The sequence below is a fragment of the Podarcis muralis genome, chromosome 3 (assembly GCF_964188315.1).
Source record: "Podarcis muralis chromosome 3, rPodMur119.hap1.1, whole genome shotgun sequence".
NCBI lineage: Eukaryota > Metazoa > Chordata > Lepidosauria > Squamata > Lacertidae > Podarcis > Podarcis muralis.
Genome location: NC_135657.1, coordinates 78,436,497 through 78,464,269, shown reverse-complemented (window position 1 = coordinate 78,464,269; position 27,773 = coordinate 78,436,497). Strand labels below are relative to the sequence as shown.

Sequence of the window (27,773 nt, the reverse complement as noted above, 5' to 3'; positions counted from 1 at the left end):
TCAAAAAGGGAGGAGAAAACACACACACAGAGGCATGGATCAGGAACGGGACCGGAGATTTCAAAGGCTCTTGCTCTTAAACTGTAAAGTGTATTCCATCTATAAAGGGAAGGATACTATTTTGCAGAAACTTTTACACAAAACTTGTTTGTTTGTTTTTGCCTTAAAACTGAAGGACAGGATTTTAATCAATGCTTAAAGTAGCACTACGTAGAAATTCTGAGGGAAACAAAGGCCCAGGATTCCTCTCTTTTCAGAGAGAAATCTCCTAGAGCTGGGGTAGGCAAAAGGTAGATCAGGATCAGCGCCAAAGAATTTAATTTACGTATCAGTCCTTTACTTACATTTTCTCCTGGTCCAAACTGTTGTCTAGGGAGCAGAACACCACATACTGCTACAACCTGTGCAGAGAGGTCAGCAGATACGAGTTCTCCCTGAGTGTACCGCAACTCCTCTTCTTTGTTCCAAAAGGTTGCGTCTGGGTTGGCCAAGACAAGGGCACACTCAACATTCTGCATCCGTGATTCCTCCAGTAGCCTATCAGTCAAAAATGTGCATCTTTCAATGTTTTGAACAAATGGGAGACAAATCTACCATGTAAAATATTAACTGAAAACACACACACAAAGACATCTTGGGGGGAAACTTACTTAAGTCTGAAATGTATTAACTCTTCTGGATTAAATATCTTCTTCAGGAAGGATAACCGATGCTCATCATTCATGCACGTAACCAGTGCGAGACAACTGGCAGTATACCTAAGAAGCGAAGACAGCTCAAGTACTGTTACATCTTAAAGTCTATAGAACTAGGTTTCTTTCAGAGAAGGACAACAAAAGGCTATTCTGTCCCTTCAAATGGTCTCTGTTTGATCACTGGTCTTCAATAAATGATTTGGCCACTGATGCACAGGTCTATGTGCCAACTTAAAGTGGGCCACACCAATGGCACTATCACCATTTTCATTCTGCCTTATGGTTATTGCATTTGTAAGAGAAGAGTGATGGAACAGGACAAAAAACAAAGAAATTGGATGTAGGTCTCACAATTTAGTGTGGGGTTAATGGGCCTGAAAATTGAGGAGTAGTAGAAGGTTCGAAGAAAATACACCCAATATGACCAAATCAATCTTTCTTCATATTCGACTCCGGCAATTTTAGCCTCAATCTCTTGCAAGAAACTGCTCTTCTTGTCAATAAGAGGTCTAATGTAGTCCAGTAACCATACTGTAGGTTTCAAATCCAACTCAAATGTGGCCAAGTCATTCTCTGCCCTTATTGCTGTACCTTACTTTCCCCATGAGGTATTAGTAAGACAGAAATAAAATAGTCCCCACTACACACTGAAAGTGACATATAAAATTAAACGAAAATTAAACTTACCATCGAACTAAAGTATCATGACTCCTCAGTAAAGGGACACACACACTCCAGTCCCATAACTCTCTGAATACAGCCTGTTCTTTTTGGAGGAATTTGTAGGCTGCCTCCATGAGATCCCTTAACTTCATTCGTCGTCGCCCATATCGAACCATATTTGTATCTGAGCTCTCCAGAAACAGTCTTTGGAACACTGGTGAAGTATCCTTAAAGTATCTCAAAGCAAATCTACATGAAATGAAGATATTGAAAGCAAATGTAAATGTACCTAGCTAGAACAGTGAGGTTTTAGCTCATCTAATGAAGCAGATGCTTACCTATTAAAGTCCTGACACAAATAAGACTGCTAAGCTTTTCTGAACTTGGAAAGAAATTGGGGAAAAAATAGGCCCTAAGAAAAGTTATGGTCTTCTTTTCAGCAAGTTGCGTTTTAATAAAAATGGAGAAATTGAAACCCATCACCACTTTTTTCAGTTCCTTAGTTTATCAGAGATTAAGGTCAGCCTGCCAGCTCTGTGAGTGGGGTGGGGTAGGGACAACTGGTTGGAAGTAGTATTCTGGACTTGATATTCAAACAATAGCCTGAAGATACTTGATGTAGACCCAGCTCTGATCTCACTAGTAGCAAGATAGGAACAGTATGCATGTTACTCAAAACTCCCTGGATAAAAGTGTTACTTCTAATCTAATACAGGCATCTGTCAAAAGCAGCTTTCACTTAAAACTCTCTCACTGAAGCAAATACACACATCCACACCCCTTTATGTTAAAGAAGATGCAGGTCTAACTGCCATTCAATCTTTGTTTTCCTCTAAACTGAAGCCTGGGTTTCATCACCCTTATTGTCCAATCCTATGCATTTTTAGTCAAAAGTATGGCTCACTTCCAAGTGAATGTGCACCCAACAGCAGCTTTAGTTGCTATTCAGTAATTGCTGAATTGAGCATGTAATAGAATACAAGGCCTTGATTTAAAACAATTAGCCAAGCAGATACCCTTGACATGTGATACAAAAGGTATGCACAATTGCAAATTCCTGCAGCACACCTCAAAAAGGGATATGGATCATGGAAATTGGGCTCACTACTCATGACTGTATGAATGTAAATCCAACCTGAACTGGCTACCATGCTTGGCTGCCATGTGCACCAACCCTCAGCTTGTCCACCAATCAATTCCCCATGAAAGCAAAACTTAATCCCAGACATCTACTGACTTACGGCATCACATCTGGATGATCACCAATAAGTTTGCTCATTGCCACACAGAGTCTCTCATGAAGATCATGGTTGATCTGGCCACTGGATTTAATTATTTCTGCATTTCTTTCCATCAAATCGAGCAAGATTGGACGAAACTGACGGCCAATTAGGAGTGTGCATTCTTTATCCAACAGTAACTGTGCTAAGGCACTGAGGATGTACTGACGGTCCTGCTGACTCCAGATCTGAAAACAAAGAGATGCTCAGTAAAGAGTGACACCCCCCCCGCATTCTACTGCAGTACAAGTCAAGTTGTGTATAGAAGAGACTTTAGAGCAACATTCTTCAACCTTGGATTCCCAGACATTGTTGGACTACAACTCCCATCATTCCTGACCATTGCCTAAGCTGGCTGTGGATGATGGGTGTTGAAGTCCAACAGTATCTGGGAATCCAAGGTTGAAGAAAACTGCCTTAGAAGTACAACAAAAAGGGATGAAAAAGATTTTTCTAAACCCCCACAGAAATAGGATAAAGCTAGGAAGAAGAGCTGAAGAAGAATGTAGAAAGCAAGAATGGGAGGGAAAGGTATTTTACACTTAGTGTAACATAAACATTTCTGCTGTTCCTCCTTTATTCATTCTACTATGAGAGACTTTAGAACAAGCCTTTCTAAAAGGAGTGACTGGCAGCCATGGTTGTTGGGTTGCTCCTTATAAGCTGTTAAAAACTTAAAGTTACTTTTCTTGCAGACCTTTAAATTGATGGTCGCTGCCAGGCATGCCATCACACAAAAAGAAACAAAAATGTGCACAAAGTTAATTTACAGCTCCTTTAAGGAAAGCAAACTGCCAATTCCATCCTTCCTTGTTCCTAAAATAGTTTTAAAGTGTTTTTCTAACCCACCCTGAATAAAAAAGAAAGAAAACACAATGTGACTTTACTATAGGGTGGTATCAGACTGTGTCATACACATGAACAATTGCAAACACCATTTGCCTTGGAATTGGGGAGGGGGCAGTGAACTAGAGTATCCCATGTCTCTTAACAACCTTCTGACTCCAATAAACCAAGTTATCAGTGTACACTACATAAGGAATATAACCCCTCTCCTCATTTTTTTAATTCAAGATTACAAATATAGGAATTTGGCTTATAAATATAGTGGGCCTCTCTAGGCTCTTAGAAATTCAACACAGAGACCCTTAGAACATGGATGGGGATCCATGTGGACTCCAGTTCCCATCATCCCTGAGCACTGGCCATGCTGGCGGAAGCTAATGGGACTCAACATCTGGAGGGTTATGGGTTTCCCACCCCAGTCAAAGTATTGTACAAAATGAGTGCCTAAAGATCTATGACAGCTTAATCTAAAAAGTCCCAAGGACAGTAGTTAGGGAAGAAATTTCTAGCCCTACAAAGAGTAACATAACAGAATTAGGAAAGATGTAGATAACTTTTATTTTCATTCCTTGAAAATCTTTGAATCTTTTGACAAAAAAAACCTCCAAAACAAATTCCAACCTTGTAAAATCATTTCTAATGAACTACTTTTCAACGGGCACATGAATCAGTTCTCTTTAAACACTATGGTACAAATCTGATGGAAGGTTTTGTACCCAATGAGATATATTTTCCTGAAACAACACTGCAAACTACATTTGGATCACAGTGATGGGATGTGGCTACTCAGAAAAGTGCTACATAAAACAAGGGGGCCCTTGTAAACAAGAACAGCGCTCTGTGGTCCAAAGAGAGCAGATAACCTTTGCCCAAATGTCTGCTCAAGCTCTATAGTAAAACAATGAGAGATGGATTAAGCAAGCTGTAAAAATAATTTGTTGTTGCTGTAACCAATTTGCTACAAAGCTTGAAATCTGTTTGCCCCATCTCACTCAAGAGGCCGGGGGCCAGCGCTGTCCGGAGACACTTCCGGGTCACGTGGCCAGCGTGACAAGCTGCATCTGGCGAGCCAGAGCCGCACACGGAAACGCCGTTTACCTTCCCGCTAGTAAGCGGTCCCTATTTATCTACTTGCACCCGGGGGTGCTTTCGAACTGCTAGGTTGGCAGGCGCTGGGACCGAGCAACGGGAGCGCACCCCGCCGCGGGGATTCGAACCGCCGACCTTTCGATCGGCAAGCCCTAGGTGCTGAGGCTTTTACCCACAGCGCCACCCGTGTCCGTGTCCTATTAGTTAAATTAGCTCCCCCTTATATTAATAGTGTTTAATTTTAAAGCAAGCCAAATTAAGCTCCAAATTAAGCAACTCCAAATTTACTAAAGAGTTAATGCCAGTATGAAGAGAAACTAAAATGCTGTACTAAAATTGAATTATGACCCCTCATCTTTACAGAGCTTTGTAATCCACAGGCCTTCAAACATTAGTCTCTCTTTTAATACACAAAAAGCACTTTGTTGAGGATGGAGTAAATAGTGAAAATCACCAGCAGTCTCAGGCTCCATAACCATACAATACATGCATTCATTTTGATATGCAAAAATTGTATATCATGTATGTGATCTGAGACATGGGGACCTACACAAGACTTTCATATTTCGCCACATACTGATGTGCTTTCCACTTACAACTTTGCAACAAACTGAATCAGTCCTAAATCTTTTTGTTCGTGCAGATTACCAAAATAATTTATTTCTCCATGATTAGAAGTTTTTTGAATGGGACTAGAAGTACCTACATACACACACACACACACACACACACACACACACACACCAGGGCCATAGTCAAAGGGTGTGTGTGTGTCAGTATCTCTTCCCTTTGATCATAGTCATAATACTTCTTCGAATTCCTCAAATGATCTATTACTCTTTTGAGGTTGAATGAAAGCCAGATACACACACACAGAAAATTTTACTATTTGGAGAAACTAACTCTTCTCCAGCCTCTTTCAAACTACTTGTCATGACCTTTATGAACAAATATATGGGGGGGGGGGGGGTTGCCAGGGTCTTTGCCTGGTGACAGAAAGCCTAGTTTCGGCCCTGCACACACACACACACACACACACTCCTTTAAGTGGTATAAGAATTCATTTACAGGAGGGGCTAACAGTATTTTTCAACTACCCAAACTCAATGGTGGAGGCGTGTGTGTACAGTATTGCAAATTTGTAAGCAGAGAAGTATCAACTTTACAGCAACGAAGTGAGAAATCTTCCAAGTATGGATATACATTTGAACAAGGCAGCATTTCCTTGCAGTTGGGAAAACAAAACACAACACTTTAAGTAAACAGATAGGATTGTGCCAAAGTATATTCTTAAAAACAAAAATAAAAAAACAACAGGCAATACAAACAGACGAAGCTCCTCGGCGATCCAGAGAGTCTCTTTACAAATTTAAACCATCTCCACTCTGCTTGGGGCTTTTAAAGCGCTGGGAGGCTCAAGGAAGGGACTGTGCCGCAATCTCGCCTCCTTTCCTCCCCACCTCCCGCCACCATGAGAAAACAAAGAAGGCAAGAAGACCCAGCTCTGCTCCCTCTCCTTCTCCAGCCAGATCACCCCCTCCGCCCACAAGGCACTTTGAAGAGACGGCGCGCGCGGGGAGGGGGGTCGAGCCAGCGAAGATGGACGGCCAGCCCCAGGCAAAGGCTGCCTGGCTGCCCCCTCCCCCAGCTCCATGTCCATCACCGCCCTCCCCCCACGACTGCGGAGGGCGAAGAGGGCGCCGCCGCCGCTATTGTTGCTCTCCCACCTGTTTGGCGAGGAACCTGCTGAGCTCGCCGCTGCTCCTCTCGTTCCTCTGCGCGACCATCTGCAGCGGAGCCGCCAGGCTGAGACGCAGGTGCTCCATTGCCTCGGCTTTCCCGGAGCAGCTCCCCTCCGCCCCGGGACCGAGGTAACGGGCGGTGGGCGTGCGCGCGCGGATGCAGCCAGCTAGCGCCCTCCGCCACCCGCTGCTGCTGCGCGACACGTGGGGAAGGAGAGCGACTTTCGTTTTCCCCGTGTATACGCCGCGTCATCTCCCGGCGACAAACCAAGGCGGAGGAGGGATGGTCTCGGCCTTTGCTTTTTCACCCGCCTCTTGCAGAGACACACACGCACAAAAACTACTCATCCCAGCATGCACGGCGACTTACCTTCGTAGCAACTCTCTGCATAGTTTAGAGCGTTGCGCACTGGGATAAATAGGATTTCCCTCCTCTCCTTCGCTGTAGGCTGAAGTTGCGCGGGGTTTTTGCGCCAAGTCCCTCAAAAGCCGGGTTTAGGTTAGATAAAAACAGAAACGCGGCGGTTGCAGGGCGTTTGGGCTTTAAAGCACTGGGAACATCCCATTGGGACTTACTTCCGAACAAACAAACAAAACAAAACAAAAAAAATAAAATAAATCCTTCCAGTAGCACCTTAAAAAGTAAAGGTAAAGGGACCCCTGACCATTAGGTCCAGTCGTGACCGTAGCACCTCGGAGACCAGCTAAGAAGAAAGCTCATACCAATAACTAACTTAGTTGGTCTCTAAGGTGCTACTGGAAGGAATTGTTTTATTTTATTTTGTTTCGACTAGGCAGACCAACACGGCTACCTACCTGTAACTAAAACAAATAAAAGTGTGCTGATAAACAACAGCAACAAAACCTTTTCCCAGTTAGATGGAGCTACATCAGTTTCTGTTAGAGCGAGGAGAGAAATAGGTTTTCTTTTTTTTTTCTTTTCTTTTTTTTATTAAGTTTCGTTTAATGCATACACATAACAAAAGTAAATAGATGTAGAAAAAAGAGAAAGAAAAAAGAAAAAGTGAAAAAGAGAAAAAAAGTAGAGAAAAAACAAGACAACATACAATTCGACTTCCATCCCTCTTGATTCCGGATTCCTAATTTTTCCAAGATTCTATTTTTACAGCTGTTGTTGTTTAGTAACTTGAAACATCGAAAGTTTTATAATAAACCAACTATAGTTGGTATGTTTTCGTAATTTCTTTCTATATATGCCATAAATTTAGCCCAATCATCCCTTAACTTTGTATTCTTTTGGTTTCTGATTTTCTGCGTCATATTTGCCAATTCAAAGAAGTCATATAGCTTATTTTGCCATTCCATCATCGTTGGGGTGCTCGTGCTTTTCCATTTTTGAGCAATTAGCAGTCTGGCCGCTGCTGTTGAGTACTGGAACAAAATTACATCTTCTTTCTTAATCTCCTCTCCTATGATGCCTAATAGAAAGGCCTCTGGTCTTTTTGGAAATGTGTATTTTAATATTTTTTTTTAACTCGTTGTATATGGTATCCCAGAATTTTTTAATATCCTCGCAGGCCCACCACATATGCATGAAATTACCCTCCTTTACTTTACACCTCCAGCAGACCCCGCTACCAATCTTGTATATCCTGTTCAGTTTTTCTGGTGTTAGATACCATCTGTGAATCATCTTTTCTATGTTTTCCCTGATTGCGGCACACGCCGTAAATAGGTTTTCAAGGGGGGTGGGAATAGTTTGAAAACGGCATGAAAATACTCAGGTTTGTGGCCCTCTAGCACTATACTGTACTGAATAGCAGGGCCTGTGTTCGGGGGACAAAACATCAACAGCCCAGCAAGTCTTATGGAAAATCAAGCTTACAAGTCCATTATTTCTAGGCAACAATCCCTGACACACCTAAACCTGCACAGGACAGGACCGCACAGCTGCCATCTTAAACACACATACCAGGGATAAAGTTGAGTGGAGTTTATTCAGACTAAGTCCCAAATAAATATACAAAGGGTTAGATTGCACAGAGCACCTTAAATGGAAGTGGCCAAAAGCACTTTGTTGCATGCAAACAAGTTTGTATGCCAAAAGACAAAGTTGCTGCTATCAAAAGTATTGCTGTTGTAATGAACCTTAAAAACTATATGGGATAGCTAGAACAAAGCCAACAAATGACAGAGTTAACTTTTTAGGTCAAAGGAGATCTGAAAATTTACAATCAATCTTTTTAACCACTAGTTGGTACAAGATGTAATTAACTGTATGTGCTATAGCAGCTATACACTACATGACAGTATGTCACATTGAACTCCAGGGCTTTCTGCTGAGAAAGCATACATAAAATTCAGTTGCAAAGGTCTTATCTTATTTGCTGAGTTTCCAAAACCACAAAAAATTATCCAACAGCCAACTTCAGTCATCCTTTTCCCTTCCCCTTTACCTAGGAGATGAAAGATGGATTGCTAGATACCTTTTTTAAAAATGCTGAACCGTTGCTCATTTTAGGTCTATTACTTACACCAACAGCAAATAATCTAGCAGCACCTTGAAGACTTACGGTAATAGTGCGACCTTGCACCTTTCTTCAGAAGCTCCACTGTACCCAGTGGGCCTTACTCCTTTACATGTAAGTTCCACTGAATTCATCAGGGCTTACTTCTGAGTAGACAAGCGTAGGCTTGCAATGTGTACTGTGACATAAGCAGTGCTTTTGGTTTTAAAAAAATAAAATAGGAAAAAGGTGTTGGTACTCGCCATGAAGTTGTTACAATAAGTGCCACACTTTTAACATTTGTAAGGAAAGGTGTTGGTACTGCGTACCCTTGAGTACCCGCAGAAAAAGCACTGGGCATGAGCTTTTCCATAACCCTATGCATGTTTATTTGGAAGTAAGCTCCATTGCATTTAACGGGACTTTCTCCCAGTCCTCGTGAACAGGACTACAGCTTTTAAGAGCCCACTCCATGTCACATATTTGGGGTATGCCCTCAATTGACAGCTAACAGAGGAGAGTTTCTCTGTCTTCGTGCACGTTTGACAGCTGACGTTACGGCAATAAGGCTTTTGGTGAAACAAACAAATGCTCCTCTCTGATTAAAACGGGCTCTGCGGCTGCGCCAACCCAAACTTCTGCCCCGGCAAAGTTATCAGCCACGAAGCTTTCTGGTAGCTTTGCAGTATCAAAACACCGACGGAGGCTTCAGGGCTTGAGTTTGTATACTGTATATAAAAACAGAATCCGCCGGGTTGCTCCCGAGAGCAAAAGCAGGCGCCCCCCAGCGGAGGCGCTCGTCGAAGCAGCTCCGGCGAAGAAAACCCGCCCCGCCTGCATCCCGAAGGGGCGGGCCTTGTCGCTTCCTTTTGGCGCCAAGCGTTTCTGTGGCGGAGGTGGGAGCTGCTGACGTCGAGGCACGGCGCGCGCCCCAGCGTCTCCGGTGATTGGCCGGGCTCTTCCGGGCGCCACCTCTCCCGTTTGGCGGCGGCGAAGGTGGCGGTGTTTTGGGGTGGGGGGAGTGTTGCCAGCGAGAGAGGCAGCGCCGGCCGCCGGCCGAGGGAGCGAAAGTGAGGAGGAGCAGCGGAGGCGGCACGGCGCGCGTTATTCCGGTTTGTAGAAACAAGTGGCCCGGGGAGGGAGTGGGGGTGTTTTTCTCTCGTGGGGATCAAGCGGGTGGGAGAGTGGCTGCCTCACCTGCCCGGAACCCCTGCCGATCCCCGCGGCGGCATTCCCACGAGCACATCTCCCGAGTTATCTATTTATTGTCTTTCCCCCGAATGGCATCGTACCCCATCCCCCACCAGCATGTAACTCTTCCCGCTCCCAGTTCCCACGTCTCCCACTTTCTCGCCCCCGCTTTCTGCAAGGCTGGGGGTTGGGAGGGTGGGGCGGGGGTGCCTTTATGGCCCTCCAGACGTTGCTGGACTACAACTCAAGCCATCCTGGTTTGTGGTGACTGGGCATGTAGTCCAACAGCAGCTGGAGGTCACTGGGGTGAAAGTGGGGGCTGGGGCTGCCTTAAGGCCTGGTCAGAGGGAAACGAATGGGTCGAAGTTCCGAAGTAGTGGACTTGGATCGCACCAGTTTAACGGGAGTGGTGGTGGGTCATGTTTTATATCAACACTTATGCTTTGGGTGGAATTTGTCTTCCCACGCCCCACCTGAGTCCAGGACTAACCTTGTAATGCTAAACTTGTCTGCTGAGGAATAATTCAATGTTGAATTCAGTGAGGCTTGCTCCCAGTTAAGTAGACTAGGGTTGTGCATAAGTGCACAAAGAACATGTGCAGAGTGCCTTGCTGTTTAGTAATGAGAAAGCACTTTTACCTATCGTGGTTAAGAGTGAAGACTGCTTTTCGTTGGAGAAGACTTGTTTGAGCAGTAGGCCCTGTACTTTTTGATAGGAAGAATTGTATACAGTGGTCGCTCTACTCTGTCCTCTTTGGAGAACTGCTCTTCACTTGCTTTCCCCCTCCCCTCTGACTTGGTGGACAAACCACAAGCCCAGGTTCAAACATAACCCTAAGGCAAACCATGGCTTAGGCCAGAGCTTTCCAAACTTTTCGTGTTGGTGACTTTTTAGATATGTGTCATTTCGTGACACAGTAATTCAGTTTTACTAGCAAATCAGAGGTTAAATTAGCCCATTTCTAGCCCTGGGAGTATTTTCAAGACACACTCAACACAGTGAGCCAACACACTAATTTGTCCTGACACAGAGTTTGCAAAGCTCTGGCTTAGGCCTAGGTAGTGTGATCAGGGGAAGGAGTGCTTTGTCTACAATCTTGGTTCTGGGAAGCCACATGTTTGCTCATTCTCGTCAAGTTAAGGTTAGCTTTAGCGCCAGGGGCGAAACTAGGTTTTACTTCACCTAGGTCAAAGACCCAATTTGGCAAACACCCCATACACATTTGTGTACACACACACACACAAGCTGGGAGCCTCAATGGCGCCCCTCTGGTGGCTTCACCAGGGGCAAAAAGATCTGACTAGGCCCCCTGTAGCTACAACACTGCTTAGTGCTATGGAACTGTTTGTTGCAAAAATAAATGCTGGCAATCTCATTCACCTGTGGATATGTTCTTCCCATGCTGGCCACCATCTGTGTATGCAAGAACACTTGTGTCCCATTGTGAAAACAGAATAAAGAGATCCATCTTTCTCTGATGGATTGCCTTCTATATTAATAACCTGTATGTTTTTACTTAGGCTAATCAGAATCTTTTTTTGTTGCCAAATGCAGATGGAGAATACTAGGAAGAGAGTATAATGGCAACAGATGATGATGATGATGGGATGACGTTTTCTAATTTATTGCATGGTGGTAAGTTTTTTTGTTTGTTGGTTTTAATCAGATTATTTTTACTTAAAAAATAAATAAATGTAGGGAAACTCCATACCAAGGAAGAAACCCTTGAGAAAAGTTATATATGGACCAGTATATGTAGCTCCTTGTACAGCACAGTTAACTGTCATATGTTGTGGCAAGAGCTGTTGCTGGCCATCGGAAGAGAGTTTTCTTCCTGCATTGCTGAGAGACCCATCATATGGTTTTCTAGGAATCTGATCTTTGGGAGCAGAGTTGTGCAGACAAACATTGGATGCCCTCTTAACTACAATTTTAGGCTCTGCCCCATTTCTTCTGGCTCCATAGAATAAGATGGATACCATTATTGAACAAATAATGACCTAGATATTACTGTTATGGCTACGTTTTATGCTGTATTATCTTTTTAATGTAAGAAGTTATTTCTGACACAAAAAATGGCCTATTTTTGTCCCTTTTAAGTACTTTATCATTCTATAAAACCCACCGCTGAGGCTACAATTTGAAAGGGGACACTAGTGCAAAGGGAGAGGAGCTTCTTATTTCTTTCACCTCATAGTGATTTCCTACTAGAGATCCTTTCTAGTGTATTTCTCTTGTATTTCACCGTTACTGCGTACGTAGACTGGGTGAACGTATTCTTACTTTATTCTCTTTATTTGCAGTTTCTTCTCAAGGAGTAGATGATGATGAAAGTTCAGTGGATATTTATGATGGATTAGACAGCTCTCCAGTTATTTCTGGTATGTTCATAGCTTTGTAACCAATGGCATTGCTCAGCTGAGAGTAAAGATCTCTGAAGCAGATTTATGATGGACATGGGGTTAGGGCTTGAGCAGGAAGGATGAACCACTGAGAATTCACTGCTTCCCTTCCTGTTCCACTGACAGAAGCTTTCAGCTGAGTTGGATACAATCCATAGTTATTTGGTTATTTAATTATACTTTGGAGAATTTTGTCATAAAAGGTCCTGTATAGATTCATCCTGCTGTTAGGATAGAGCATTTTTGTTTTGGGTTTGTTGCAGAAACAATAAGTAGGAGTAGGAGCAGTTTGTATTGACTCTTAAAAGATGGCTTTGATATGTAATTTGCGTTAGCAGCTGACACAAACAGCATTTTGAACTAAGTAGAATTTCTTAGGTGACAAGTGGCAACCATGACTTATTTGGAAGGACTTCAGGGGAGAGATAAAATGTGCAGAACTGGTTGCTGTATCCTGGAACATCATAATACTATACATAATTTAAAAACCTGATGGAAGTTGTGAAACTGAAACTAACTTTCACAACTTTTACATGGGAGTAAGCCCCCCACTAGATGTCTAGTGCGCCCCGCCCCCCCGTCCCACATAGGAAACACTTTTGAAACTGAGAAAAATATTCAAAAGCAGTTTGATGTGGCATAGGGACCTGCTGTTCGAAAGAAAAAAGCCTTGTTTAGGGAAGTTTTTAATGACGGATGTTTTAATGTACTTTTAATCTTTTGATGGAAGCCGCCCAAAGTGGCTGGGGAAACCCAGCCAAATAGGCGGGGTATAAATATTATTATTATTATTATTATTATTATTATTATTATTATTATTATTATAGTAGCTCTTTTGATCTTATCTAATGGAAGAATGGGTACAATGGAAAAGGAAAATATTCCAAGTAAAACTCTCTCTCTCTCTCCCTGCTCTCTCAGTCAAACCTGCTACAAAACTGACCTCATCAATAAGTAGTTTAAACCTATTCGATGAGATCCTGATTGAAGAAGGAACAGCAAAGGAAGCTACTTACAATGATGTATGTATTTTGAATCAATGATATGTTGGTGAAATGTGATGTAGTTTGTTAGCAAGTTAGTTAGCAAGATGTGTATTTTAAATTCATCAGTTCAGCACATTTTAGTACATTATATGCTATCAAAACATTTTAAAATCTCCAAACACCAACTTTACTGAGAAGTCTCAATTTACTGAAAAATTCGACATGTGCATCAGGAAATCTGTGATCAGTCATGACACAGACATTTTGTAAATGCATGTTTGGATGGTTTTCCTGTTTGTGAGGGAAATTTTATTTGCTATTATTTTAATGTAATGATTTTTCTTGCATATGTTAACAAAGTTGGATTATTATTATTACCCAAAGGAAATTATGCTCACCTAATACTGTTTTTAATACAAATGTGAATAATCCTGTTTCAACAGTTGCAGGCTGAACATGAGAAATGTCAGCAACAACTTCAAGAGTTGACTAGGAGGTTTCAGCAAATACAGGAACAGGTAAAGCAGCATTATGTGGTAATTTATCCATTTTGTATCCTGTAACTGAAAGCGTTCTAGAAACTCTTCATATACATCTTCCAATTTGTATTGGTTTGCTGTTTTGAAGTATTAGTTGTGAGTGTATCTGGTTTTTTAAATAAAACAAAATAAGAAACAGCAACCACAATAATAATATTTTGAATTAGTGAGGCTGTGCAGGGCAGCTCTGTCTCAGTAAGGACTGTTAGTATCGTAAATGTATTTTGCTTTGATGCTTATTGAAGATAGTGCTTTTTGTATTAGGTTGCAGCACAAAGTCGGTGGGGCATTTTGAAAGTTCTTTGTGAAAGTTAACTGATTCATTTAAATGAGATTTTTTCCTCAACCGTTATTGGTCATTTCTTTCTCTCCCCCAATATATGCAGATACAAGTTCATAACATGTATATTTCTCTGTGTTCTTTTTAAATTAGAACTCTGCTCTGCAAAATGAAAACCAGTCTCTTAAAAAGAATATTTCCGCTCTCCTAAAAACAGCTAGAGTGGAAATTAATCGCAAGGATGAAGAAATTAATAATCTCCAGCGAAGGTATGGTTTTTTCAGGAATGTCCTCTATTGTCCAAATATTTAGAAGAAGAAGAAACAAGACACATTTGAAACTAAAAAGTAGAAGATCTTTTTTGTAGTTAAATTTAACATACACATAAACGTTAACTTGCTAGATATCAGATACTCATCTTCTGACAAAAAAATTCTGCTAAAATTTGAAGTGTTTCTTGAAAAAGGTTACCCACACATTCTGTTCATAGCTTCATGCTTGCTAGCATAACTAGTGCACAAAGATGTGGAATGTTTTCATTCTGTCCGGTATTTGGCCAGTGATGGTGCTAAGGTCTTGTGGTTCAATTGGGTGTTCATTTCATTGGCGATCAGGGAAAGTGTATTTTGTTTTTAAGCTGACTACTGTGGATGAGGGATGCGGGTGGCGCTGTGGTCTAAGCCACTGAGCCTAGGGCTTGCCGATCAAAAGGTCGGCGGTTCGAATCCCTGCGACGGGGTGAGCTCCCGTTGCTCAGTCCCAGCTCCTGCCAACCTAGCAGTTCGAAAGCACATCAAGTGCAAGTAGATAAATAGGTACCTCTCCGGTGGGAAGGTAAATGGCATTTCCATGCGCTGCTCTGGTTTTGCCAGAAGCTGCTTAGTCATGCTGGCCACATGACCCGGAAAAACTGTCTGTGGACAAACTCCGGCTCCCTTGGCCAGTAAAGCTAGATGAGCGCCACAACCCCAGAGTTGTTCGTGACTGGACTTAACTGTCAGAAGTCCTTTACCTTTACCTTTTTACTGTGGATGAACACTTTTAATGTGTTGTACTGTTTTGAGGTATCTGCATTAGCATGTACTTATCGGTAGGAAGTTGCTTTGAGGCTTCTTTTTTAAGGAAGCTACGAGCAAATTAAATGATGTTCAGTTCTCATTCTATCTTAATTTTAAAAGCTGAAAGGACCAGACTGGCTTCAACAAAGCCCCAAGCCATCAACATTTGTAAACAAATTGTTGCAACTGAAGCATATCATTTTCATCTCATGGCAACCACATTGGCACCAGGCAAGGATCCCTGGGAACAGCATTCCTGAAACGGGGCTGCCCTGTGTAAAGCATGTGCTGGGTGATTGGCACCAGGTTAACTAGAGAGGCTATGAGTTAAAGCTCTCTTTTTCTGCCTATTTTGGTTCTGGTATGTTACTATATTAGGAAGGGGGGGGGAGAGAAAACATTAAATGGGGATTGTCATTTTAAAAGGGAACGACAGCTCATTAGAAGAGCTCTCAACTGATTTGGACAAATCCTATGGGACCCTGGCTCTCAAAATTACTGGGAGAAAAGCAACAATGCAAGCAGGGTTTGTGCAGGTTCTGTTGCTATGCCTGCTGAGGGAAGGATGCTTAAGCCTGATTATATGTTTGTCAGACATGGACTGCTAAATTATTGCTTTGGGCATGATTCTTCAATTATTGAGTGAACTTTTAAGCAAGAGTATTTTAACAGTAAGAAATGTGTGTTGCTCTCCCAAAGAGTTATCGGTCTGCTGTCAGTGTAAGCAGAGATGCAATGTTGCCCCCTACCTTTCTTGATTCTAGCCTGCTGAGAGCAGCAGAGTGAAATGTGTGTGGTGAGAATATTCCTAAAGTGTGTGGTTGAGGACATGCTTTGAACAGGCTTTATAGCACCAATGATAATTTCAACAGTGTTATCCTTTCTGTTTGTTTGTATAAATCCTAAATAGAAGGTCCCCATCCAAACTGGTTAATCTTAACTATGCTTTGTTGATACAAGCCAACTTCATAAATAATGCCATTGTGTGGACCTTTTCTTCCTTTAAAAGTAAAAGGAAGATTAAATATTTATTTAACACTTTTAAAGGCTTATTCTCACCACGGCATTTAGATTTTAGTAGAATTTGCAGTTTGCTTAAATCTCAAATAACTTTTGAAATATATAGTAATACAATCTCTTTCTAAACAGGTTAACAGAATTTCAAGTTCATCCGAATACCTATGGTAGAACATACTTCCCAGCATCAACTAATAATGCAAGAAACTTGGAGGGATCAAAACTGAAAAATAAATTCAGAGATTTAGTTCCAGAGAACAATTCAAGAACTGATTCTAGAACTACCCAAGCCCTGCCTAAGGACAAACCTTGGGGTACAGAAAACAAGAAATTGCCTCCAGAAAAAGGAGACACTCTGTACATATCTCAATCTCATCCTGAACAGCTTTGCAGCGATGGTACTCATGTAAGGCTTGCAAGTGTTGACAGCTCTTATGACAGAGAAAAAGGAAAAAAAGAAACGAAACATAATGAGCATCATTACAGTGAGAATAACTACAGATACAAAACAAAAGCACACCAAAATCTGGGCAGCACACTAGAGGGAAAGTTGGATCCTCATGGAAGGTTGGAAGTTAATCCAGACAAAACAGAAAAAAATGGACTATGGAAAGATAAAAAGGACTTGAAGCTCAAAAGCAGCCCACATACAGAAAAAAGAAGTGGTAAGGTCCCTTCTGCTAGGGAGAAACAACCAACCCCTAAAGACACATCACTGTCAAAACCAGAACACTCCAGCAGTGACAGGAGTGAAAAGTCACAAAACAAAAATCAGAAGGACCTGAAACTGAGAAACAAAGAGGAAAGCAACAACGGACAAAAAAACAGGCAATCTGACAGCTATCTAGAACAACAAAGAACTGGCAAGGTTAGTAGTCCCCCTGAATGGAATAAAATTGCCAGAAGCCCTAAAAAATTAAGCAAAAGCTATGTGGAAGACAGAAAGAGAAAACATAGTGATTGCAGGAGGAACAAAGAAGCAAGCGGTCCTGTGCCCTGTGGAGGGAAACCTTCACCACCACCACCTCCTCCTCCTGTTTTAAACAAAGAGCCGAAACATGGCCACCCTAAAGAGGATAGCAGTAAAAGTGAATCTGAACACACACGTTTAAAATCGGGCAGACATAGAACTGAAGAGAAAAGGAAAAATGAGAGAGATGATTCTAATGAGGCCAGGACTTCTCAAAATGAAAAAAGAGAATCAAAGGAACCATCCCCCCAAACAGGAACAAAAGCCATGAAAATTAAAGATAGTGCAAAAAGGGAGAAAAAGAAGTCCTTTCAATCAGTAGAGACTGCCAAGGTCGTTGAAGGCTTGGAGGAGCAGGTGCCTATAAAAGTTAGAAGGGAAGAGGAGCAGTCAAAAAGCAAAGACTTAAAACTGAGCTTTATGCAGACACTAAATTTAACCCTTTCTCCTGCTAAGAAGCAAACAGACAAATGCAAAGCAGTGGCAAAGTCTACCAATAAATGTGGTACAGAAATTCCAGGTCAAGAAGTCATGTTGGTACCAGCTGAGGCTATTGGTGCTAATGCCATTAAGCAAACACAAACACCACTATCGCCCATCTGTGACAACCCTGTTCAGACCAAATCGGAACAAGTAATGCCTCTTTCTGAGGTCAAAATGAAGGTGGGAAATGAGGGGCTGCCAAAAACTCTAAACACAAAGCCTTTGAAGACAACCTCAGACCCACAAGATATAGCAGCACAGTGGGTGCCGGAAGATATGAAGCTCCTGACTGAGGCAAAAACTGGGATGGGAGAAGCTGGTGGAGTTGATAAGATGCATGTGGCTTCTGGTTTAGAAAGCCCCTTGGATCAAGACACACTTCCCGATAACTCTTTCAATGATGTGGAGACTATAAGTTCTGTGGATTTTGATTCTTTTAGTGTAATAGATGAGATCAGTGGAACAGATTCAGACTCACTGATGGACGAGAAGGAGTCCAGTAATTGGACAGGTGAAAATGTCTTGGAGGGTCCTGAAAAAGAGAACAAGCCTATGCCTCATAAAGCTACTGTGGAAGAAGGCAAAATACTGAGTGGTGGTCACTTGGAGCCAAGCTTTCCTGACCGTAACCATGAAAACCACTTGGAAACATTATACAGTGAAGGGTTAAAACCTACATCTCCAGCAAGAGAAATAAGCACAGTTTCTGTTGATGATGATAACTCTATTCTGAGCATTGATCTCAATCATATGAGGAATATTCCAAAAGCAATCAGCCCACTTAATAGTCCAATGCGACCTTTTGCTAAAGTACCCCGAATGGAAAGCCCTTACAAAGGACCTGTGAAAAGCTATAATACAGGTATATGTTTAATATGCTCTGCCTGTTACATGATTTTTATTTGAATAAGGAACACATTAAGCATTCACACGTATACCAATGCTAAACATAACTGAGTTGCAATTAAGTTCCGTTTGTTTTCAGTAGAACTTACTGCACAACTTGTAGGCAAGTGTGCTTCATCTGTGCAGTGCAATCCTGTACATATCTTCCCCATTGAGTTCAGTGGAGCTTTCTCTTTAGTAAGTGTTCTTAGTGTGTAGGAATTTACGACTGTGATCCCATACACACTTGAATGGGAGTACTAAATGCAACTTCTGAGCCATATACAAGATTATACTGCACAGCTGCAATTCACAGGCATTTTTTCTCAAGTTAGGAAACGAAGCTGCCCATCTAGTTCAGTATTGTCCACGTTGAGTGGCCGTGGCTTTATAAGATTTCAGACAAGCGTCTCTTCCAGCCTTACCTAGAGATGCCAGGGATTGAACTTCAGACCTTCTGTGTTCAAAGCAAATATTCTGACACTGGGCTACTGACTGTCCTGTTTAAACTCAGTGGGGAGTAAGATTTAGCTTTCAGTCTGCTAGCTCTGAGGTAGATATTCACACTGATTACATAGGAGGAAACTGTTTAAGGCAGTAGTGGCTAATCCATGACCCTCTGATGCTGCTGGACTACAGCTTCCATCAACCCTGGGGAGTTGGGGTCCAACAGCATCTAAAGGGTTTCCCCACTCTTGAAAATTGGAATTGCAAGCCACGTTAAGCTACAGAGTGTAACCCACATTCTGGCAGAACTCTTTGCACAGTTTCTTATCCACTAGTTTTGGAGGCAGTAATAATTAAAAGTGCCTTTGGGCTTAATCTTGCAATTTCAAGATAAGTTGCTATGGAACTTGATATATAAAAACTGTTTCCATGCTGAAGTTTTTTAAAAAAATCTAGCTCTTCTTCCAAAAGCTGCCTGTCCTCTGCTAAAATGCAAGGCCTAGAGCTACTGGCACTTCTAAACAATTATGTTCACTGTTCTAAACTAAAATTGACTATTAGATTATACTGTCGTTGGAATTTGTTTTGAGACTTGCTACTTTGGGCTGCTTAATTAACAAATTGTTTCATTATTTCTAGATTTTGTTCCAGAAAATGCAGTTGTCTATCCTGGAAGGAACCAGTCCAGCGAACTGAACAAGGAAAACCAAAAGCCTCTTTGCTCAGGTCATCAAATCTTAGAGGAGTCTCAGCTAAGCATGTCCTCAGATGAATTAGAAGAAGGTGAAATTGTAAGTGACAATGATGAGCCTAAAATAGAAGCCAACTCTGAAAATAGTAAAAAAACAAGAAGAAAAGCATCTCCAGATAGATCTAATTTGACCAAGAGTACTTGCAACCACAAGGTCAGGACAACATCTTCCAGAGAAGATACAGGAAAATTGTCTTCTGGGGGAAAAAATAAAGAAAATCCCAAAGGTGGAACTATAATGCGCTCCAATGAAGTAAAGAAAATTAAAACTGTGAGCATTGACAGTCTTGAAAAAATAGTTCAAATTATTGTACCTTCTACAGTGCATGAGTTCATGCAGATGCTGAAAGCTATAAGAAAGCAAGTACGGAAAAGCTACATGAAGTTTAAGATACAATTTCCAGTACAGCATTTTCATAGGATCATAGATTCAGCTATTTTGAACTTTACATCTCTGGTAAAATACCTTGACTTCTCTAAAATGTCTAAATCTAGTGAGGCTTTAAAGCTGAACCTCTGTGAAGTTATAGAATATAAACTTAATCGGATCAAAGAGAATAGTGCAGTAGAGCATCTCTTTGAACAGCAGCAATCCGATATGAAGAAAAAGTTGTGGAAACTTGTGGACGAGCAGCTTGACTACTTATTTGATAAAATAAAAAAAATTATTCTAAAGCTGTGTACCTTGGTAAGCTTTGGAAATGAAAGTGATGAAGGTAAGCTTGATAAAAGAAAGAAAGAAAGCCCCAAATGCCTTATAAATCATAAAAATAAAATTGACAGACAGAAATCAAAGAAACCAGCCTTAAATGCTAGAATGCAAAAGCCTGAAGAATGTGCCCCATCAAAACCAGTAGCAGGTAACCAGCTATTGAAGCGAGGTCACCATAACACAAATAAAATGAGCACACAGAAAAATGTGACTGCAAAATGTAGAAGTTCCCATACTGTTAACCCAAAACATTCTCGGACTGAAGCTGAACCTTTCAAGGAAAGCTCCATGCCAGACACTTCTTTGAACGGTGGAAAAAATGAAAATGAAAGATTGCATATGATTGGAGACTCGCACAAGTCTGATATTAGCTGTGGACCTCTCACAGAACAGCAGATGTCTGGCCTGACATTCAACCTGGTGAATGACGCTCAAATGGGTGAAATGTTCAAAAGTTTGTTACAAGGGTCTGACCTTTCAGAAAAAAATGGTGACTTTATCAGTGACAATCAGTGGGAGTTCAGGACACCAGAAAAACACACCCCAGATGGCCAGAACTGTGTGACTGAGCCTCCATATGAGACCGAAGAGCAGATTCCAAGAGACACTGGAGTTGAGTCAAGAGTACTAGATGGAATTAAATGGCCTATAGTTTCACCTGAAAGAGATTCAGCTTTTTTAGCTAGACTGCAGATGCCAATTGATCCAGATATTCTTGATGAAAGCTGTATGTTTGAAATTCCTACTAGTCCTGCTTTGAAGAAAGGTGAGGAGTGCATTTCAGAGAAACCAAAATCACTTGTCTCTTCTATTCTTCTGGAAGACCTAGCTGTGTCGTTGACTATTCCCTCCCCTTTGAAGTCAGATGCTCATCTTAGCTTCCTGAAACCTGACATGTATGGCTCAGTTCCTGAGGATGTTCTGAGCGCACACTTCAGTGAAGATGCCCATCTTGAAGAGGAGGATGCTTCTGAACAGGACATCCATTTGGCTTTGGAATCTGATAATTCAAGCAGCAAATCAAGCTGTTCTTCATCATGGGCAAGTATACCTCCTGCTCCTGGATTTCAGTATTGCCCAAGCCTTCCAATGCAGGCAGTAATAATGGAGAAATCAAATGACCACTTTATTGTTAAAATAAGGCGTGCAGCACCATCTACCTCACCAATCCTTGAACAGCCTACTCTACCAAATGAACCACTGACCTCTTCTAGTGGGGCAGGAAACAAGGAAATTGTGTTGGAAGAAAAATTAGATACTTTGGACCTCAAAAGCATTCCTTTGGAAGATACAGCAACATCTAAGGAAAATTTAAAGATTATTGACTCTGAGGGTAAGCTGAATGATGTTGGAGAGAGACAAGTTACTCATTTGCTGGGGTCTGAGAAGGAGCCACCTCTGTGCCTTGCAAACGATCAGGTTCCTCATCTTTCTGAACCCCAACAGGAACCTCATTCTGATGCCCCGAATGAGGCACTTGAATCTGTAGAGGATCTGTTCAGGAATGCCAGAGAAGAACGACCTTGCAATCTTGCAGCGTCTGAATTGCTTCAGGAGCGATATACTAATGCCAGTCAAGCTCAAGGCCCGGATTTACTTGGGCCCCATCAGGTGTTGCATAGTGGCGCTGGCCTGGAAGAAGCCACTGATTTGCAAGAGCCCCCTAAAGAACCAGGGAGAACTTTAGAATCCTTGATTAAAACTAGCCAGCATGAGGACACACCTGAAGTGTTTACACTACCTCAGGCACACACCATGAAAGTCTTTCAAAAAAGAGATGCATCTTGTGGTGAATTAGAACATTCTCCAATTAGCTGTGCAGCAGTTTCCCTTGTAGAAAAGTTGTCTTCTGAGACCCATTTTGATATATGTGTAGACTTGACTGATGAGACTCCCATAGAAAATGAAGTTGATTCATGGGATCTTACAGTGGAACGTGCTTCAAATGCTAGACTAGAAGGCTTATGTGAAGACAAAAAGGAGGAGAAGACAGCAAAACACCATGTAGCAGATGATCATCCAAAGCATGATGTTGAAGCAGTTGTAAATTTGACAGAGCTTCTGCCTGACAAGTGTACAGCAGATGAGAATCTTGAAACAGGTACTACTCTAAATACTGGTGGCCTGGGATGTGAAACAAAAGAAAGGAAAAAAAGAGACAGAAGATACATCCGACGCAAAGAGACAAAGAAAGGACAGTAGTGAATCGGCTTGTAAAAAAAACAGCAAAAGGTCTAAAGAGATTACTTCAGTGACCACAGACACATCCAGTAATAAAACTGCATCAGTCGGAGACAAAGATTCTTTACCATCAATATCCTCCCTGACACCATCAAGTCTGTGTGCCAAAAACATCATTAAGAAAAAAGGGGAAGTTGTGATTTCTTGGACAAGGTAAGAATACAAAAGAAAAACCAACAACTGAATCAATGGGATGAATAAGGGAGGTCTGGAAGTGCAGTTTAACAGTTGGAGATAGAATGATACATTTCCGCATTCTGTGGCCTGGGCATTATTACCATAGCAAACTTTTTTTCTTGGTTGTACGTTCAGCTTTGTTGACCTGCCCCTTGAATCAGGAAAGGCAAATATGTAGTCTTATTTTTACATTGCAGTTGAAACTAGGTTTTCTGAACTGGAAGGTAGGGACAGTAAATTGATTGAGAGGAGGAAACTTGGAAGCCCAAGTGAGCACCTGGTGGGTTGAATTGTGGTCTCTTGACTTGACAGGGTTCATTGTATTGTGTATACTTCCTTTGTGGAAAATGTCTGCATTTAGCAGTAAATCATGAAGCCTAATATAGTCCCAAATGGAAATCCTTGCTTTATTTCCATTTGCTTCATTGAGCAACGCTGCAAAGTAATTAGAAACTATAAGCTTTTACTTTGTTTTACAAATATTTTTTCATATCCGAATGAAACCCAAGGACAACCATTCAATCTGTTTTGGGTTTTTTGGTGTGTTTTTGTTTTTTGGGTTTTTTTGAGAGAGAAAACCTGACCTCAAAGCCATTCAACAGAGTTTTTAATGTCTGATGTTTTCGCTGTATTCTGTTACATTTTGTTAGAAGCTGCCCCAAGTGGCTGGGGCAAGCCAGTCAGACAGGCAGGGGAAAAGTAATAAATTATTGTTGTTGTTGTTGTTGTTAATTATTATTATAAAGTGATCATCATTGTTCCGAAGAAGCTTCAGAATGGTGTGAACATAATGGGTATCATTTAGTTTATAAGGGAGGGTTTGGGGAATTGCCTTCAGAGTTCTGTTTGTCTTCATTAACAGACTTTTAAGTTTTAAAAACTTATTTCGAGTTACAACATTGCTGTGTGAAGTGTTGACATAGATAGACTTGGTTCAAAACAGTGTTCAGATGTTGAAGTTACCCTTGTATGTTTATTATAGAAATGATGACCGGGAGATTCTATTGGAATGTCAGAAGAAAGGACCTTCAGGAAAAACATTTGCTTCTGTTGCTGTCAGGTTAAATAAAAGTCCAGCTCAGGTACGTATTTTGGTAAGCAATTGTGTTTGAACCTCCCTCGCACACAAGTGTAACTGTGTTTCTGTCTGGTTGAGCAGTGCATATCTTCAGAAATATAACCCCTTGACACTCTACTGAATTCATTAACATTTCTTAGGAGAAAAAATGTATCAGAAAAGATGTGTCAAAATTCAGATTGTTCTACAGACTAAAGAAATGATTGGTAGAAAGGAAGTTAATTTTTAAAATATGTTTATATGAAAAGTAATATTACATCCATATAGGCTTTACATGTAATTTTATTTGATCTTATATAACCCTTTGGGTATATACCATGCCATAAAAGATATACATAAATTCTGAAGTGGGGGCGGGGACTTGTTTATTCTGAGGTGGCATTCTGACTAATGATGCTGCATGTGGATATGCAATATTCATACACAAGACAGGAATCAATTGATTTATACCTCTGGTGCCTTTAAACTGTGGAAATCCTTTTTTATGAAAGCCTACATAACCCACTTTAGTCTGTTCAAGATGAGGGAATGTTCACATCTACATATACTGAGGCCATTCAATGCATAATGTTGCTTCTCCATATTGGCAAGGGTGTCCTACCTGAAGTATGCACGTGAGCTGAGCAATCCCTGAAAAGGCTGGCAGCATTTCCATGATTGTAGTTGCACTTTTCAGTAATCAGAACTGGTGGGATCACTTGGTTCATATCTGCACATGTGTGAGGGAAAAAAGCATACTTTATTTTTAGGGAAATGACTTCTAGACTCTTTGCTTTCTCTCCACAGGTTGAAGAAAGATTCAAGCAGTTGCTGAAACTATTCAAGATGTCAAACTGCAGCTAGTGGCTATACTATTGCTACTAAGAATGGACTGCTATGAGTTTATGTGCACTGTGTGCATGTGTGTGTGTGTGTGTGTGTGTGTGTGTGTGTGAGAGAGAGAGAGAGAGAGAGAGAGAGAGAGAGAGAGAGAGAGAGAAATGGGACATGTAATCAAAGTCAGAATAACTGTTTGTTGCTTATCCTTTTAGGTAGACTTAAAATGCACCTTTTATGCCCACAGATTTCATAATAATGCCCTGCGTTCTCAATTTTTTTTTTGAAGGTATCAAACAGATCTGTTGGACCTGTTAGTGTCCTTGAGCAGCCTTGCATATTACAGAGCACAGAGGAAACAGGAAGTGCATACAACCTGTCTTTCCTGTTACCTGAATTGCCTAGAGTGAAACTTTCATATCTCTCCTTAGAAGTTCCATTTGGGATTATAAAGAACGGTTAGGGGAAGTTGAAGTGCAAGACACTATAGTACTTCTCGTTCCTCTGCATTCCACTGTGGTCTGAAGCCATTATTTTGTTAAAACTTCGGGGACAGCAGATGATCAATTCCTAGCACATGGGAAGTTGAATTCTTTGAGCTGAAACACCTCATGCTATTGATTTAAAAACAGACGGAGAACCTGTTGCCTTACAGAAGTTGTTGGATTCCCAACTTCCATCAGCCCTTACCATCCCGGTCAATAGTCAGGATGATGGGCATTGTAGTCCAACAATATCTGGAGGGCCATAGATTCCCCACCCTGATTTAGAATGTCACAGAGAAATGTTGACCACTAGAAAACACAAGAGGGTTGGTTGTTAAACAACAGCCTCCTCTTTTCTCTCAGTTTTCAGAAAGCACAGATTGTGAAATTTTGCAGTATATTACCCAATGGCATTTGTTCAAAGATGTACTGTACATACAGTCCTTATTATAGATCATACAAAGTTAGCATATTTTGGCAGGAATCCATCAGTATTTGCAAGTGTTTCCTCAGATGAGCCAACACAATGGCAGCATTAGACATAATGCTAAACCATGAAATATGGCTTGTTTAACCGTACTGTGCACACAACTCAAGCTTTCCTGCTTCACTCTTCCATTAGTTCACCTGGGAAACAAACCACAGAGCTCCTGGCTTAGCATTATGTCCCAACCAGTGCTTGTGGTTTTCCCATCACAATAAACCATAGTCTGAAGCCAAAGTTTCTTTTTGCCTTCCCAGTCATGGTTTGGAGAAAAGAAACCAGGTGCTGCTAAGCCAGCCACTCTGTTGTTTGTTCACCAGTTTTATTAATGGGCAATGAGTGTGATTAGAGAAGCCATAATTTGTGGCTTAGCATTGCAGCCAAGCAGAGCAATTATTTGGAACCTGTATGCACAATTATTTGTATTTAAAAAGCCAACTTTTGCAATTAAACTACAATTGCCATTTCATGATAGCTTAAAAGTATTGCTTCCCTTTACAACATACTTTCAACATTTTATGAACTAAGTGTAGAATCCAAATATGTAAATTCAAAGGTGCTTAAATTAAGAGGTTCAAAATTTTAATTGCAGGTAATCCAGAGAAATTGATAGACACCTCTGCCCTAATAAGTCCTAACCTTTAGAGAAGTGAGGGTTTTGTTTTGGCAGCTATTTCTGTTGAAAATGTGCACAGCAGGAAAAGCCCTAAGTAGCTCCTCAGCCTTTTATTTCAGAAAGGAAACAATATAAAAAGGTGAAAACTCATATCTTAAAGTCACTTACTGCCGTTCTGATCTGGATATGTGTGTTTGTGTGTGTAAATAGTAGAGTTTAAACGAGACACTTCTGTAAATACCTGTACAGATTCTCTAATGTGTAAAATATTGTTCTTTACCTGAACATTTTTGATTACATAAAACAAGTTTTATTTTGTATCTACTAAATACTGCACACCGTTAAAACAAACCCCAAACTTTGTAAAATGAATGCACTTAATATTCATTAAACATTGACTTGAAGTGTTTTTTATAACACGTGTGGCTGTATTCCCCCCCCTTTTTTTCAGTACAGGGTATGATACCTTATATTACATAAAGGGTAACATATGTCATAATATTCCAGTGCCAAGCCCATCACTTGTACTATGTTCCACTGAAATTGAAATCATGGAGGCTTGCTTCGAGTGAGGGTTCTCTGATCTTGTGAGAGCAGTCTTCATCAAGATTCGCCTCTGTTAGGTCTCACATGCAGAAAAGGGGCCTTCATCAGAGAGAACCCATGTCCAGCATGTGCGCAGGGCTGCATGCACGCTTATTGGTCAGTGCTTCCTGAAAATCTTGCCTATCCTTATCACCACTAGTGCCATTCCCACTACTCTCTCCAGCACCAGAGAACCACTGAGGATAAGAATCATTCCTACCTAATTTGTATTGCCAGATGGCGTATTGAGGCAAGGAGACGGTGGTCTGGCTAAGCCCATTTGATGAGTTAATGGCAAAGGCTGGGATTTCCTATCTCATAGCTACTATACTAGACCAGGTAAATAATGGGTAAATAATATGTGTGCATGGTGCTTCATTTGTGATTTTTTCCAGTGTACCTTGCTCTCTTAATCTAATCGGCTCTATTTAAAAGGTAAAGGTAAAGGTACCCCTGCCTTTGACAGACTCTAGGGTTGTGCGCCCATCTCACTCAAGAGGCCGGGGGCCAGCGCTGTCCAGAGACACTTCCGGGTCACGTGGCCAGCGTGACATCGCTGCTCTGGCGAGCCAGAGCCGCACACGGAAATGCCGTTTACCTTCCCGCTAGTAAGCGGTCCCTATTTATCTACTTGCACCCAGGGGTGCTTTCGAACTGCTAGGTTGGCAGGCGCTGGGACCGAAGAACAGGAGCGCACCCTGCCGCGGGGATTGGAACCACCGACCTTTCGATCTGCAAGCCCTAGGCGCTGAGGCTTTTACCCACAGCGCCACCCGCGTCCCTATC

At 41.5% G+C, this 27,773-nt stretch overlaps 2 protein-coding genes across 3 annotated transcripts in view; one reads left to right on the top strand and one right to left on the bottom strand.

Annotated features, from left to right (window-relative positions):
- Nucleotides 1–6,560, bottom strand: part of MDN1 (midasin AAA ATPase 1) — a 90,038-nt gene extending 83,478 nt beyond the window's left edge. The window contains exons 1-5 of one of the 2 annotated variants that reach the window (XM_028722980.2): nt 6,301–6,560; nt 2,600–2,826; nt 1,383–1,607; nt 651–758; nt 345–537 (exon numbers count right to left, since the gene is read on the bottom strand). In XM_028722980.2, coding sequence (XP_028578813.2) covers nt 345–537; nt 651–758; nt 1,383–1,607; nt 2,600–2,826; nt 6,301–6,399 — 852 coding nt within the window. In that variant the 5' untranslated portion in view covers nt 6,400–6,560. The remainder of the gene's footprint in view (nt 1–344; nt 538–650; nt 759–1,382; nt 1,608–2,599; nt 2,827–6,300) is intronic. The other variant, XM_028722981.2, reaches the window with a different exon arrangement.
- A 3,173-nt stretch (nt 6,561–9,733) lies between these two features.
- On the top strand, nt 9,734–26,811 carry CASP8AP2 (caspase 8 associated protein 2). The gene is given in 11 exon segments (XM_028722982.2): nt 9,734–9,895; nt 11,530–11,610; nt 12,279–12,356; nt 13,299–13,399; nt 13,807–13,881; nt 14,336–14,451; nt 16,390–18,572; nt 19,682–22,640; nt 22,642–22,899; nt 23,906–24,005; nt 24,788–26,811. Coding segments are annotated over 10 exon segments (5,982 nt in total). The 5' UTR covers nt 9,734–9,895; nt 11,530–11,555; the 3' UTR covers nt 24,845–26,811.
- The last annotated feature ends 962 nt before the right edge of the window (nt 26,812–27,773 follow it).